The sequence below is a fragment of the Cervus canadensis genome, chromosome 8 (assembly GCF_019320065.1).
Source record: "Cervus canadensis isolate Bull #8, Minnesota chromosome 8, ASM1932006v1, whole genome shotgun sequence".
Lineage (NCBI taxonomy): Eukaryota > Metazoa > Chordata > Mammalia > Artiodactyla > Cervidae > Cervus > Cervus canadensis.
Genome location: NC_057393.1, coordinates 34,135,856 through 34,150,912, shown reverse-complemented (window position 1 = coordinate 34,150,912; position 15,057 = coordinate 34,135,856). Strand labels below are relative to the sequence as shown.

The 15,057-nt window shown below is 37.4% G+C and overlaps 1 protein-coding gene across 1 annotated transcript in view; it reads left to right on the top strand.

The window, feature by feature from the left end:
• Positions 1 to 2,458: 2,458 nt before the first annotated feature.
• Positions 2,459 to 15,057, top strand: part of LOC122446110 (cytochrome P450 2C9-like) — a 32,120-nt gene continuing 19,521 nt past the window's right edge. Inside the window, exons 1-3 of the mRNA XM_043475933.1 lie at positions 2,459 to 2,635; positions 5,015 to 5,177; positions 5,335 to 5,484. Coding sequence (XP_043331868.1) covers positions 2,468 to 2,635; positions 5,015 to 5,177; positions 5,335 to 5,484 — 481 coding nt within the window. The 5' untranslated portion in view covers positions 2,459 to 2,467. The remainder of the gene's footprint in view (positions 2,636 to 5,014; positions 5,178 to 5,334; positions 5,485 to 15,057) is intronic.

Genomic DNA, 15,057 nt, shown 5'->3' with positions numbered 1-15,057 from the left:
TTTCCAGATACCTGGAGTTTTTAAAGTATCCTTGATATTAATTTCTCATTTAGATGCTTTCTTCTCTTCAATCACCCTTTGTGCTTTTTGTTTTAACCTTTTTAAGGTTTACAATGGCTAGGTCAAAGATCTGTCTTGATAAATGTCACATTGCACTTGAAAATATGTGGGCTATTTAAAAATATCTTTTGATATTGATTTCTGACATAATCCACAGTGGTAAGAGAACACACTCTGTATGATTTCAATATCTCTAGATCATAAAATTTTTGCACCTTGTTTTATGTCCCTGGATATGTTCCACTGTCTCCTGGTTTATAGTATATAGGTGTTGGTCCTTTATTGGACCAGAACCTGGTAGTGGACGATAAGAAAGTGAAAGAAGGAAAGAGGCTAACATTCCCTGGGTTACGCAGCCGGCTTTCACACTCCAGGGAATCAGCCAGAAATAGAGAAATAGAGAGAAGGAAAGAAAGACACGGGGACCAAGGCTCTGATGGAGCAAAGGTGTTTTAATCAACATGCTGTGGGCATATATACTGTCTTACAAGGTAGTTATTCTCAGCAAAGATAAAGATTAACATTCCAGACTTACAAAACACAAGGTGATCCCTATTAAAGAGAGAAGAGGGTACTTATCACCATAATGAGAAACTAACAAAGGAAATGCCTGGATTCCCCAGCCCCAGGAAAGGCGTGCCTCTCCTCTTCATTCCTGAATATTCAGGAATTAATAAGGGCCAGAGGATTCCTGACAGATCCAAAAGAGCACACAGGAAGCCTCCTGTTAAATGCTTCCTGACATATGGGAACTTGAATAGAATTTGTATACTGCTATATGTGTGAAATGGAGAAGGAAATGGCAACCCACTCCAGTATTCTTGCCTAGAGAATACCAGGGATGGGAGGCTGGAGGGCTGCTGTCTGTGGGGTCACACAGAGTTGGACACGACTGATGTGACTTAGCAGCAGCAGCATTATGTGAAAATTGTATAAATCTAAATATGTTGAATTGGTTCATAGTGCTTTTCAGATCTACTATATACTCCTTTTCTTTCTAGTCATTCTATTAATTTTTGAGGATTTGATATTGAAACCAAAAACCTTAATTTATCTACTTAAAAAAAGTATTCAATACACAGTGGAACTATATGCAAATTTGTTCTATATTTTCCATGTTGCCTGTAAATGTGGCATCATACTTTCATAATTTAAAGGATTAAAAATATTTAAAAATTAAAAAAATAGATAACTAGCTAGGACTTACTGTATAGCACAGGGAGTCTACTCAATATTTTATAATTGTCTATATGGGAAAATAATCTAAAGTGTTATAGCCACGCTTTCCGGGAAACAGACTCACTCAGAAGGACAATGCAGATAGTGGAGTGCAGTTTATTACGCCGGCGGGCCCAAGGCAGAGTCCCCTCTTAGCCAAGGACCCCGTCCAGCATTTGTGAAAATCTTTTATACCCCATGCGTACGTGTCTAAACCCACCTCCTATCCCATGTGTATGTGTCTTAACCCACCACTTGCCCCATGTGTACGTGTCTTAACCTACCACCTGCCCCATGTGTACGTGTCTTAACACACCACTTGCCCCATGCGTACGTGTCTTAAACAGTCAATAGTCAATAAGCCCGCAGTTACATTCCAACCAGTTAATAATCGATAAGCCTGTGATTACATCTTGACAGATACGAAAAAAAAGTTTATGACCTGTCGGGAGACAGGTGTGATTACGGTATGCTTCCTCTTAGGCAATGAGTAGCCTGGATGTGATCTTCAGGATTCCTCTGTCTGGAGGGGGTCTTATCCTTCCATTGTCGTCCTCACAGGCACTAAGCAGAGAGTTCAGAGTCCACTGGAGAGGCAGTCGAGCACAGCCAGCACGGACAGGCCTGAGATGGAGTTCAGACCCTATGAATTCCTTCTTCAAAAGGATAAAAAGAGTGGATATATATATATGTATAACCTATTCACTTTGCTGTATACTTGAAACTAACATTTGTAAATCAAGTATATGCCAATAAACTTGTTTAATTTGGTAATAAATAAATAACAATGGCATAGAATATACTGATTGTCTTCAAAGTCATAAATGTGCAACTGATCATTGATTTGAATCCAGAGTTTTGAGCTGTTTTCTGGCATCAAATTATTTATTTCAGTGGTTCTCAATCCTGACTGCACAGTGGGAATTTTTTTTTTTTTTTTAAATTATCAAACATGGATCCCAGCCCAGTACAAGTAAATGACAATCTCGAAAGTCATTACTGGACAGAGGGAAAACAAGACTAAAGGACACTTTAATTTTATCTTTATCAGTGGCCAAAGTCCACTCAGAATAAAGTATAAAGTGGATGTGATTGATTGATATCTTTAGTCCTCAGAGAGACCAGTGTTGAATCAGCAGGGACTTAGATTTCAGGCTCACAGCCATCTGAGTGAGAAGAGACGGCGTCAATGGATCTGGCTGTGGCCCTGGTGCTCTGTCTCTGCTCTCTGCTTCTCCTCTCACTCTGGAAACAGCGCTCTGGGAAAGGGAAGCTCCCGCCGGGCCCCACTCCTCTCCCAATTCTTGGAAACATCCTACAGTTAGATGTTAAGAACATCAGCAAATCTTTAACCAAAGTAAGTAGACTTTATGCTCCTCCAGTGACTTGAAAAGGATAAGTAAATTAAGTCCAGTTTTAAAAATAATATATATTTCTCTGGGCACATTGTTGTTTTTCTATTACTTTTTAATTTGTATTTATTTATTTTTTAGTGCATTGGGTCTTCCTTGCTGCACACAAGCTTTCTTGAGTTGTGGCAGATTGAAGCTACTCTCTAGTCATGGTGCACAGGCTTTTCATTCTGGTGGCTTCTCTTGTTGTGGAGCATGGGTTCTAGGGCACATGGACTCAGGAGTTATGGAAAACAGGTTTAGTTGCCCTGTGGCATAAGGAATCTTTCTGCACCAGGGATTGAACTTTCATCATCAGGTGAATTCTCAACCACTGAACCACCAGGGGAGTCCTGGGCATGTTGTTAAAACAGATCAGCAAATTACTCCCTGTAAATTCTGGTATTTCTGTTGCCTTTTCTGGCCTGTCATTGTCATAAGTAGAGAAACGAAGTAATGTTTTTTGTGAGCAGAGAAATATTTGCCTTTGCACATGTAATAGAATCAAAATAATAAAGTGACAAAAGCTGCAAGTGTTACTTCCCTTCTTTGTTTCACAGCCGCTTGCTGTGATTTGGGACTGAAAGTAAATGATAAGTGTTTTGTGATTAGAGATTTCCTTGCAGAAGTCTTTTACTATATAAGCTGTGTGTTTTGTTCAGATGGCCATGAAAATAGAACTTTTATGAAGAAGTACATTGTGCTTGGTATTAAGGAAATAGCTCTGCATTCAGCACAAGCATGAGTGAATGAGAGAAAGAAGTCACCAGTCAGGGTCCCACTGGGGGCAGCAGCACTCATTTGGATTCTGCAGGAAGCTGCTGTCTGTACCCTGTGAATACTGCAGGATGGAAGATATTGTTCCTCCATGAGATATGCATGTCCTGATGCTGCCTCTATGATGCTTCGTGACACCAGTGGATCTCAAACTAAGCTGGGCATTAGAGTTATCCGAATTCATTTTTTAAAATATGGAATTCTAGTATTCATCATAGGGCTAGGGAATATGAATTCCATTGGAAGAACCCTACACATGGTTCTGAAGCAGTCAGCTAGGTGATGGTTTAAAGGTGGGCCTCAGGGATTGATGCATTGCTCCTTAAGGATCAGAAGGTGAATAAGAGTTTCAAATTTAAATCTTCTATGTAGTAGCCACGGCATGCTGGAAAGAAAATGGAATTCTCCAGCCTGTTTCCTTATTTATTGCTATTTTTGTTGTTCAGTTGCTCAGTCTTGTCTGACTATTTGCTACCCCGTGGACTGCAGCATGCCAGGCTTCCCTGTCCATCACCATCTGCCGTAGCTTGCTCAAACTCATGTCCATCGAGTCAGTGATGCCATCCAGCCATCTTGTCCTCTGTCATCCCCTTTTCCTCCTGCCTTCAATCTCTCCCAGCATCAGGATTTTTCAAATGAGTCACCTCGTTGCATCAGGTGGCCAAAGCATTGGAGCTTCAGCTTCAGCATCAGTCCTTCCAATGAATATTCAGGGTTGATTTCATTTAGGATTGACTCATTTGATCTCCTTGCAATCCAAGGGACTCTGAAAAGTCTTCTCCAACACTACAATTCAAAAGCATCAATTCTTCAGCTCTCAACCTTCTTTATGGTCCAAGTCTCACATCCATACATAACCGCTGGAAAAACCATAGCTTTGACTAGATGGACTTTTGTCATCAGAGTAATGCCTCTGCTTTTTAATATGCTGTCTAGGTTGGTCATAGCTTTTCTTCCAAGGAGCAAGGGACTTTTAATTTCATTGCTGCAGTCACCATCTGCAGTGATTTTGGAGCCCAAGAAAATAAAATCTGTCACTGTTTCCATTGTTTCCCTATCTATTTGCCATGAAGTGGTGGAACTGGATGCCATGATCTTAGTTTTCTGAATGTTGAGTTTTAATCCAGCTTTTTAACTCTCCTCTTTCACTTTCATCAAGAGTCTCTTTAGTTCCTCTTCGCTTTCTGCCATAAGGGAGGTGTCATCTGCATATCTGAGGTTATTGATATTTCTCCTGACAATCTTGATTCCAGCTTGTGCTTCATCCAGCCTGGCATTTCTCATGATGTGCTCCTTATTTATAAGCTGGGCAAATAAACCTGCTGAAGGTGCTGATATGAGAATTAATTATAATCTGGGTACCAGTTACTTGGGCCATTGCCTCAAATAACAGATGGAAATGGAAACAGTAACAAATACTATCAAACTTATGTATTAAATTCAGAAATATTTAGGATGTATGTGGCAGAATGAAAGCATAATAGTAGGATGATAATACATTCTGCCTTGGGCACAATACAGTTTCAAATACTGACTTATTTTGCTATTATGTGCACCTCCCTTTACAGCTCTCAAAAGTCTACGGCCCTGTGTTCACTGTGTATTTTGGCATGAAGCCCACCGTGGTCTTGCATGGATATGAAGCAGTGAAAGAAGCCCTGATTGATCTGGGAGAGGAGTTTTCTGGAAGAGGCATACTTCCACTGGCTGAAAGAGCTAATAGAGGAAATGGTATGTGTTAAGCATTGGCAATGGGAGTGGGCAGGATGGAAACAGGAACTTGAAGAGCTTTCCAGCAGAACTTGGTCCATGTGGGAGGCTGCCAAGTGTCAGCTTACTTCTCCTTCCCTTGGACCTCCCTCCTTGTTTCTGTTTCTCCTCCTGGTAGGAATCCTTTTCAGCAATGGGAAGACATGGAAGGAGATGCGGCGCTTCTCCCTCATGACCCTGAGAAATTTTGGAATGGGGAAGAGGAGCATTGAGGACCGAGTTCAAGAGGAAGCCCGCTGCCTGGTGGAGGAGTTGAGAAAAACCAATGGTGAGCAATTCTATGCTCTGTAATAGCTCTATCCTTAATAGTCTTCTCTCTCTCATATGTGTTTACTTAATTGAACTATATTCTTATATTCAGTCTCACAGACACATCTGACAGTTTTTCCAGGACCCAGGCCTGAAGTTCTGGCTAATAGTTACGTCATCTATGATTTCAGTCCATTAGGAATATCTATCTCAGTGCAATTCTCCTCAATCGTGAGTCCTCTGTAAAGGCAGGAGTGCATGCTAAGTCTCTTCAGTCATGTCCGACTCTTTGTGACCTTATGGACTGTAGCCCACTAGGCTCCTCTACCCATAGGATTCTCCTTGCAAGAATACTGGAGTGTGTTGCTGCCCCCTCCTCCAGAGGATCTTCCCAACCCAGGGATCGAACCTGTGTCTCCCTCTTAAGTCTCCTGCATTGGCAGGCAGGCTCTTTACCACTAGCTCCACCTGGGAAGCCCTCTCTGTAAAGGCAACACTATTTAAAGATATCAGCATCAATTATTTCTTGCTACTCAATACTCACTATATTTATGCTTTGAAAAAAATATATGCTACACATATTTAGCACAATACACCAAACCAAGTGATTAACATGAAATGTTTTATTTAACTAGATTTCAACCTAATCAATACCTGTTTACCCTATCTTCTCTAACTAGAATTTGACTCTGTTTTCATTTTACCAAACGTTGTTCCATCATTATTGGATTTTGATAACAAATTTATGGTAATTATTTACTTCCCACTACCAGGCACAAAGTGTTTGTCATAATGACTCTGATTTTTCAACTTGTATTACAAATTACACTGTTTTAATTTTTTTCTTCAGAGTTAAAGACTGAAAATCAGATTTCATGTGAATCACATATAGATGAAATTTCCCAAAGTTTCAAAATCACCCTCTACCTATAAAGTAAAATAAACTTTATTTCAACCTTACAAGCCTGGACTATAAAGGAGCTTGGCATAGGAACCACTAAGTATACATTTTCCTTTTGTTCCATGCCCTAATATTTCTTTGCAACACTTAAAAAAAATTTATAGCAAATAACATAAAACATGAGATCTAGCCTCTTAACATATTATGGTGTGCAGGACAGTATTATTAACTATAATCACACAGTAGGCCTCTAGAACTTTCATCCTTCATGACTGATACTCTCTACCCACTGAACTCTCCATTTCCTTTCCCTGAAGCCCTGCTAACCAGCAATCTACTTTCTACTTCTGTGAGTTTGACTTCTTTGGCTACTTCATCTAAGTGGAATCATGCAACATTGGTCATTTCATAACTGACTTTTCTATCTAGGAAAATATGCTCATGGGTCATCCATATTGTAGTACGTGACAAGATTTCTTTCATGTTTATGACGGAATAGTACTCCAGTATGTGTATTTACACATTTTCTTTTTTGCTAATTATTGAGGGATATTTAGGTTCTTTCCACCCCATAGCTGTATCTATCTGAGATCCCAAATCAGTTCAGTTCTTTTGAATAAAAACTCCTAAATGGGACTTCTGGGAAATATAGTAATTGTATTGAATATTTTTATTTTTTGAGGAGCCTCCACAGTCAAAATATGAACACAAGGGCTGGTCCCAACCACACCATTAGTTATTGATAAGCTGAGACCAGCACAAAACTTAATGATTAGTGATGTTAGCATCACCTTAGATACCTATTGACCAATCTTCTTTATTTTTTTAAATGAGCACAAGTTAAAAATGTTACATACTCATTAATGAGGAAATAAGTTACAAGTAGTAACAGAGTGTTCCAACCAGGTTATACGACAAGGGTGGAAAAGTACAAATTTATTTAGAGTGAAAAAATGTTGATATGAATGTGCAAATGAAGACAAAACTAGCTAGGAAAGCCAACTGAACCTCTACAGAACAAAGTTTGTATGTTTAGAGACAAGAATTATTTTGTGTCACTATCTATTGCTGAAAATTGAAAAAGTTGCAAAATATCTCCCATAATACAAAAGAGTGAACTATATAGATAGTGCATACTTTTCTACTGAACCATACATTTTCCCTACGTGGTAGCTGTAACTACACCTACATATCCAGGTTTTTAAAAAACCAACTTCCTGAATGGATGTGGTCTACACTCAATATTTCCCCCCAGCTTCATTGAGATAAAATTGATACTGTGTGAGTTTAAAGTATACAATATGTTGATTTTATATACTCATATATTGCAATAGATTACTACCATAGCATTGTCTAGCACCTCCATCAAGTCCCATAATTACCTTTCTTTAGAGAACACATAAAAACTAATTTCTCAGCAATTTTTAGGTATGTAATATGGCTATGTTAATTCTATTAATATTGTTGTGCATTAGGTTCCCCAGAATTGATTTATTTTCTAACTGGAAATCTGTACTCTTTGAGTGACATCTCCTTATTTCCCTAACCTCCTGCCCCCTAGAAACCATCCTTCTACTCCGTTTCTATGTGTTAGTTTTTGTTTTGTTTTTTTTTCAGATTCCACATATAAGTGATTTCATATTGTATTTGTCTTGTCTGTCTTATTTCACTCAGTATAATATCCTCACTATCCATTCAGTGGTAGCAAATACAAGGATTTACTTCCTCTCATGGCTGAATAGTATTCCATTGTGTGTGTGTATGTATATATCACTCAAGTGCTGCACTTAAAGTGATACACAGTAGACACTTGAACAACATGGGTTTGAACTCATTGGTCCACTGATATGAATATTTTCCAGTAAGTACTTGCTACAGTACCACATGATTTATGCTTGGTTGGAGCCTGGAATATGTAACTGCAGATGTGGAAAGTCAACTGTAAAGTTATACATGGACTTTCAACTGTGGCCAGGTGGGATGGGGGTCAGTGCTCCATCCACGTGTTGTTCAAGGGTCAACTCTCTGTGTGTATATTTATTTTTTCTTTATCCATTCAACAGTTGATGGAGACTTAGTTTGTCTCCATATCTTAGATATTGTGAAAAATGCTGCAATAAACATGAAGTACAGAAACCTCTATGATATTCTGTTTTCATTTCATCCAGAAGTAGCAATGCTAGATCATATGATAGTTCTATTTTTAACATATAGAGGAACTTCCACACTGTTTTACATAGTGACTGTAGAAGTTTACATTCGCACCAATAGTGTTTAAATGTTCCCTTTTCTCTACATCCCAGTCAACCCTTGTTATTTCTTGACTTTTGATGGCAACCATTCTAACGTATGTTTTGTGGTTTTGATCTCCATTTTCCTGACAAATGGTAGTGTTGAGAACCTTTTATGCACTTGTTGGCCATTTGCATGTCTTTTGGGAGAAATGTCTGCTCAGTTCCTCTGCCCACTTTTAACCAGGTTGCTTTTCTTTTTATTGCGTTCTATGAGTTCTCTACATATTTTGGATATTAACCCCTTATAAGAAATATGGTTTGCAAATATTTTCTCACATTTTGTAGATTTCCTTTCATACTTATTTTGCTGTGCAGAAAAGCTTTTTACTTTGATGTAGTCCCATTAGTTTACTTTTGATTTTATTGCTTGTGCTTTTGGTGTCGCATTAAAAAAAAATCACATTGCCAAAACCATTCTCAAGGAGTGTTTTCTCTAAGTTTTATTCTAGTAGTTTTAGGCTTTCAGGTCTTCCATTGAAGTCTTTAATCCACTTAAAGTTAACTTTTGTGAGTGGTAAAGATAGGGGTCCTCTTTCATTCTTTTGCATGTGAATTTGTAGTTTTCCTAACACTATTTATTGAAGAGACCATCCTTCTCCATTTAGTATTCTTGGCTCCCTTGTCAAATATTAGTTGATAATATATGTATGGGTTTGTTGCTGGGCTCTGAATTCTGTTGCATTGGTTTATGTGTTTGTTTTTATGCCAGTACAATATTCTTTTGATATCTTAGCTTTGTAATATGATTTGAAATCAGAAATTTTAATTTGTTCAGCATTTTTCATTCTTCTTGGAATTTCTTTGGGTATTTGGGGTCTTTTTGTAATTACATGTGGATTTTTAGAATTATTTTTTGTATTTCTGTAAGAAATGCCATTAGAATTTGATAGAATTTGATAGAATTACAATGACTCTACAGACTGCTTTGGATATTATGGACAAAATAATAATATTAATACTTCTGATTCATGGACACTAAATAGCTTTTCACTTATTCATGCCTTATTTAATTATTTTCATCAGTGTCTTTGAGAGATCAGTATACAATACTTTTATTTCATTGGTTAAATTTATTCCTAAGCATTTAATCATTTTATTTTTTTTTTTTGCATTTAATCATTTTATTGTGAGAAAAATGGGATTGTTTTCTTTACTTCTTTTTCAGACAGTTTGTTTTTAATGTACAGAAATGCAAATCATTTTTTATGTTGACTTCATATCCTGCAACTTTACTGAATTCACTGATTAGTTCTAACAGTTTTTAGTAGGGTCTTCAGGGTTTTCCATATATAAGGTCATTGCATGTGCAAACAGACTTTTTTACTTCTTCCTTTTCCTTTGCATGTGTATGCATGCTCAGTCATGTCTAACTCTACAACCCTAAGGTCTGTAGCCCGTCAGTCTTTTCTGTCCATGTTATTTTCCAAGCAAAAATACTGGAGTGGGTTGCCACTGAGAGACTGCTGGGGCTAGGATTCCAGTACTATATTGAATAGGAGTGGTAAGAGTGGGCATTCTTATTGTTCTTGATCCTAGTGGAAAAGCTTTCGATGTGTCACCTTTGAGTACAATGTTAGCTGTGGTGTTTTCATAGATCACTTTCAGTTGTAATGTCTCATTTTTTATGTTGACTTCATATCCTACAATTTTATTGAATTAACTGATTAGTTCTAAGTTTTTAGTAGGGTCTTTAGGGCTTTCCATATATAAGATCATAAGATGTGCAAGCAGACAGTTTTTACTTTTTCCTTTTCCTTTGGACACATTTTATTTTTTTTTACTGAGAGATAACTGTGGCCTGGACCCCCAGTACTATGTTGAATAGGAGTGGTAAGAGGAGGCAATCTTATATTTTTCCTGATCCTAGAGGAAAAGCCTTCAGACTGTCAACTTTGAGTATGATGTTAACTGTAGGTTTGTCATATATCACTTTATTATGTTGAGTAATATATAAGTGTTTTTATCAAGAAAGAATTCCTAATTTTGTCAAATGCTTTTCCAACATCCATTGTGTTGATTTTTGCTTTTCATTTTAATAATGTGGTATATTGCATTGATAAATTTGCATATGTTCAAAAGAGTTTGAGAAGGATTGGCAATATTTCTAATCCTTAAATATTTGTGCAATTCACCAGTGAAACCATCTGGTTCTAGGCTTTTTTTGTTGTTGGGTTTTGATTACTGATTTAACAACATTATCATTTTTGGTTTGTGAGATTTTCTGTTTCTTCATGATTCAGTCCCAACAGCTTATCTATCCATTTCTTCTATGCTATACAATTTGTTGATGTCATAGTAGTTGCTTCAACTTTTTTTGTATTTCTGTGGTATCAGTTGTAATGTCTCATCTTCACTTCTTATTGTTTTTCATTTGAATTTTCTCTTTTTTAATTAAAAATTTTTAAATAGCACTTGATATTTGGAGTGAGACTTTCTTGTACACCTTTTCATCCATTTATTTATTTGTTGTGTTTTGGCTGCGTGGCATGCGAGATCTTTGTTCCCTGACCAGGGATCAAACACATGCCCCCTGTATCAGAAGTGCAGAGTCTCAACCACTGGACTGCCAGGGAAGTCCCTGCCCTCTCTCTTTTTTTAAAGATAATCTAGGTAAAGGTTTGTCATTTTATCTTTGAATTTCTATACTAGAGGTAATGGTGGTTTATACACCACCACTACATTACCGTGGTATTCTGGATTCGTCGATATATTTACCTATATAAGCAAGCTTTATACTTTTGTGCTATGTGTTGCTGTTCAGTGCCCTATTGTTTCAACTTTAATGACACATTTTAGCATTTCTTGTAAGACATGTCTACTGGTGATGAACACCTTCAGCTTTTATTTGTCCTTTATTGGAGAATTGTTTTGCTAGATATGTTAAGAGTTTTCTTGGTTGACATTTTTTTTTTTCTTTTCACTGTATCATCCCACTCATTTCTGGCCTGCAACATCTCTGCTTAGAAACCTGCTGTTAGTTAGTTGTATGATGCTTCTGTTGTAAGCGACTACTTCCTTGCTGCTATCACATTTCTCTTTTTATCTTTGACTTTCGGCGATTTGATTATAATGTATTTCAATGTGGATTCTTTCGTTCATCCTAGTTAGAGTGTGTTGGCCTTCTAGAATCTGAGTGTCAGTTTTCCCCCTGATATGGAAAGTTTTTGCCACTATTTCTTCAAATAAGCGTTCTGTCCCTTTCTATCTCTCTTCCTCATAATATGCATATTGATATAATTATTGGTGTTCTGTAAGTTCCTTAGGATTTCTTCATTCTTTTTCATATTTTTCCTTTTTAATCTTCTGATTAAATAATATGAGCACGGGCTTAGTAGCTCTGAGGCATATGAGATCTTAGTTTCCCAACTGGGAATGGAACCCATGTCTCTTGCATGTGAAGGCAGATTCTTAACCATTGGACTACCAGGGAAGTCTGTGTTTGATTCTTTCTTGTGTTGTGTTTTGTCTCTTTGTTGACAGTCTCATTTTGTTCGTGAATCATCCTCTTGAACTGATGAAGCATCTTTATCTTTATTAAAAATTCTTTGTTCATATAAGTAATATCTCCATTTCTTTAGGATCAGTTTCCAGAGATTTATTTTCTACCTTTGAGCCATGTTTCCTGCTTCTTTTTGTATTTTCTGACTTCCTGTTGAAATCCATGATTTTGAAAAAATAATTGCCAACCCTCTCAGTCTTTTTTTTCTTTTAATGAGTAGTTCACATCTGATTTGCCTTCTTTTTTAATTATTTAAATTTAATTAATTTATTTTTAATTGGAGGATAATTGCTTTACATTATTGTGGCCCAATATTTATATAAGGCAAAACTCTCACCAGGTATCTTGGCTAGGGATTCTGGGGGCCTCTGAAATCTTTTACTTTTGAAAATGAAGATGCAACTTCTCTGGCCTTGAGTGTAAAATTTCACAATTAGTGAAGCTTGCCAAATTCATTCCAGGTAATCTCTTGTTCCCTTTGTTGTCTGTCTGCAGCAAGTTCCCCCTTAATACCCTGAATCAGATGAGACAGATACCATTCTCTTGGGTAGCCCTGCAAAAAGCCTGAGCCCCAGATGCAAGCTCTACTCCTCTACCATCTCCTTCAAGAAAAAGCCTTAAGTGGTTCACTTTCTCTAGATTGTGCCAAGCCATGCTGGCCATAGTAAACCACTATCCTCACTTTCCTTTATTCTCAGTTGTCCCAGACATCCATACAATCCTTGTTCTGAGAACACCTCAAGTTCATTAAGATAGAAACCATTTCTTAAAGAAGCCCCTGAAAAGTCAGTTCATTTGGATGCATGCTTCATCCTTCTGTTTCCTAATGGAGTAGTCACTGCCTTGGCCATTCTCTTCCAGCATTGGGTTGTGCCAGGTTGGGGGAGTTGCTAATACAGGAAAAATGAAATTTCAATTTTTTAAGTTTTAATATGGCTGTTCTTAGCTGTGTACTCATCTATGGTACTGCAATACTTAACTGGATTCTGAAAACCTCATTAAAATTTTTACTGCATTTATCATTTCTAAATCAGTGTTTCTATGGGAGAACATGGGCTAGGACACCATTTTCCTGATGTCACTCTGTCAGTATATTTTTGATTCAAGTAATTCTTAATCTATAGATATGAACATTTTATCTTTCCACATAATGAATTTTCATTGATCATTTCATTGCAGCAATTTTGTTTTATAGATCTCCTACCATAAAAGAAAACTTTACCTCTAATGTGATTTCTTTACTGGAAATATGATAATTTTTATTTCAATGATGCATTTAAAACTGATTGAAATATACTGTTCTGTTGCTAGCTACACAGAATAATATACCAGATGTTCACACAGGACAACTCTGTCCAAATAATTAATTTTTGATCTGAAAGGAAATGATTAACATTTAATTCCTAGGGAGACAGTTTTTTAAAAATTTTCATCAATTTGTCTTTTCTGCTTCACTTACTTGGGATTTATGTTTGAAATTGAAATTTTACATTTTATTCATATTTTTCTATGATCCAGCATATGTTGGCAATTTGGTCTCTGGTTCCTCTGCCTTTTCTACATCCAGCTTGTTCATCTGGAAGTTCTTGGTTCATGTACTGCTGAAGCCCAGCTTAAAGGGTTTTTTGGATGATAGAAAAGGCAAGGGAATTCTAAAAAATTCATCTGCTTCTGCTTCTGCTTCATTGACTCTGCTAAAGCTTTTGACTGCTTGTTGTTGTTGTTCAGTCCTTTGGTTGTGTCCGACTCTTTGCAACTCCATGGACAGCAGGACACCAGGCTTACTTGTCCTTCACCATCTCCTGGAGCTTACTCAAATTTATATCCATTGATTCAGTGATGCCATCCATCCATATCATCCTCTCTCGTGCCCTTCTCCTCCTGCCTTCAATCTTTCCAAGCATCAGTGTCTTTTCAAGTGGGTCAGCTCTTGGCATCAGGTGGCCAAAGCATTGGAGCTTCAGCTTCAGCATCAGTCCTTCCAATGAATATTCAGGGTTGATTTCCTTTAGATTGACTGATTTGGTATCCTTGTAGTCCAAGGAACTCCCCCACAGTCTTCTTCAACACCACAGTTCAAAAACATCAACTTTTCTGCACTCAGCCTTCTTTATGGTCCAACTCTCACATCCATACATTACTACTGGAAAAACCATAGCTTTGACAAGACGGAATTTTGTTGCAAAGTACTGTTTCTGTTTTCTACTATGCTATCTAGGTTTGTCATAGCTTTTCTTCCAAGAAGCAGGCGTCTTTTAATTTCATGGCCTCAGGCACCATCTGCAGTGATTTTGGAGCACCCATCCAAAAAGTAAAGTTTGTCACTGTTTCCATTGTTCCCCATTTATTTGCCATGAAGTGAATGGAACCAGATGTTATGATCTTTGTTCTTTGAATGTTGAGTTTTAAGCCAACTTTTTCACTCTGCTCTTTCACCTTTATCAAGAGGCTCTTTAGTTCTTCTCCACTTTCTGCCATAAGGGTGGTGTCACGTTCATGAGGTTATTGATGTTTCTCCTAGCAATCTTGATTCCAGCTTGTGCTTCATCTAGCCCAGCATTTCCCATGATGTACTCTGCATAGAAGTTAAATAAACAGGGTGACAATAGACAGCCTTGTCATACTTTTTTCCCAGTTTTGAAAAGTCCACTCTTCTATGTCCAGTTCTAACTGTTGCTTCTTGACCTGCTTACGGGTTTCTTAGGAAGCAGGTGAGGTGGTCTGGTATTCCTATCTCTTTAAGAATTTTCCAGTTCGTTGTGATCCACACAGTCAAAGGCTTTTAGTGTAGTCAATGAAGTAGAAGTAAATGTTTTTCTGGAATTCTCTTGCTTTTTCTAAGATCCAACAGATGTTGACAAATTGACCTCTTGTTCCTCTGCCTTTTCTAAATCCAGC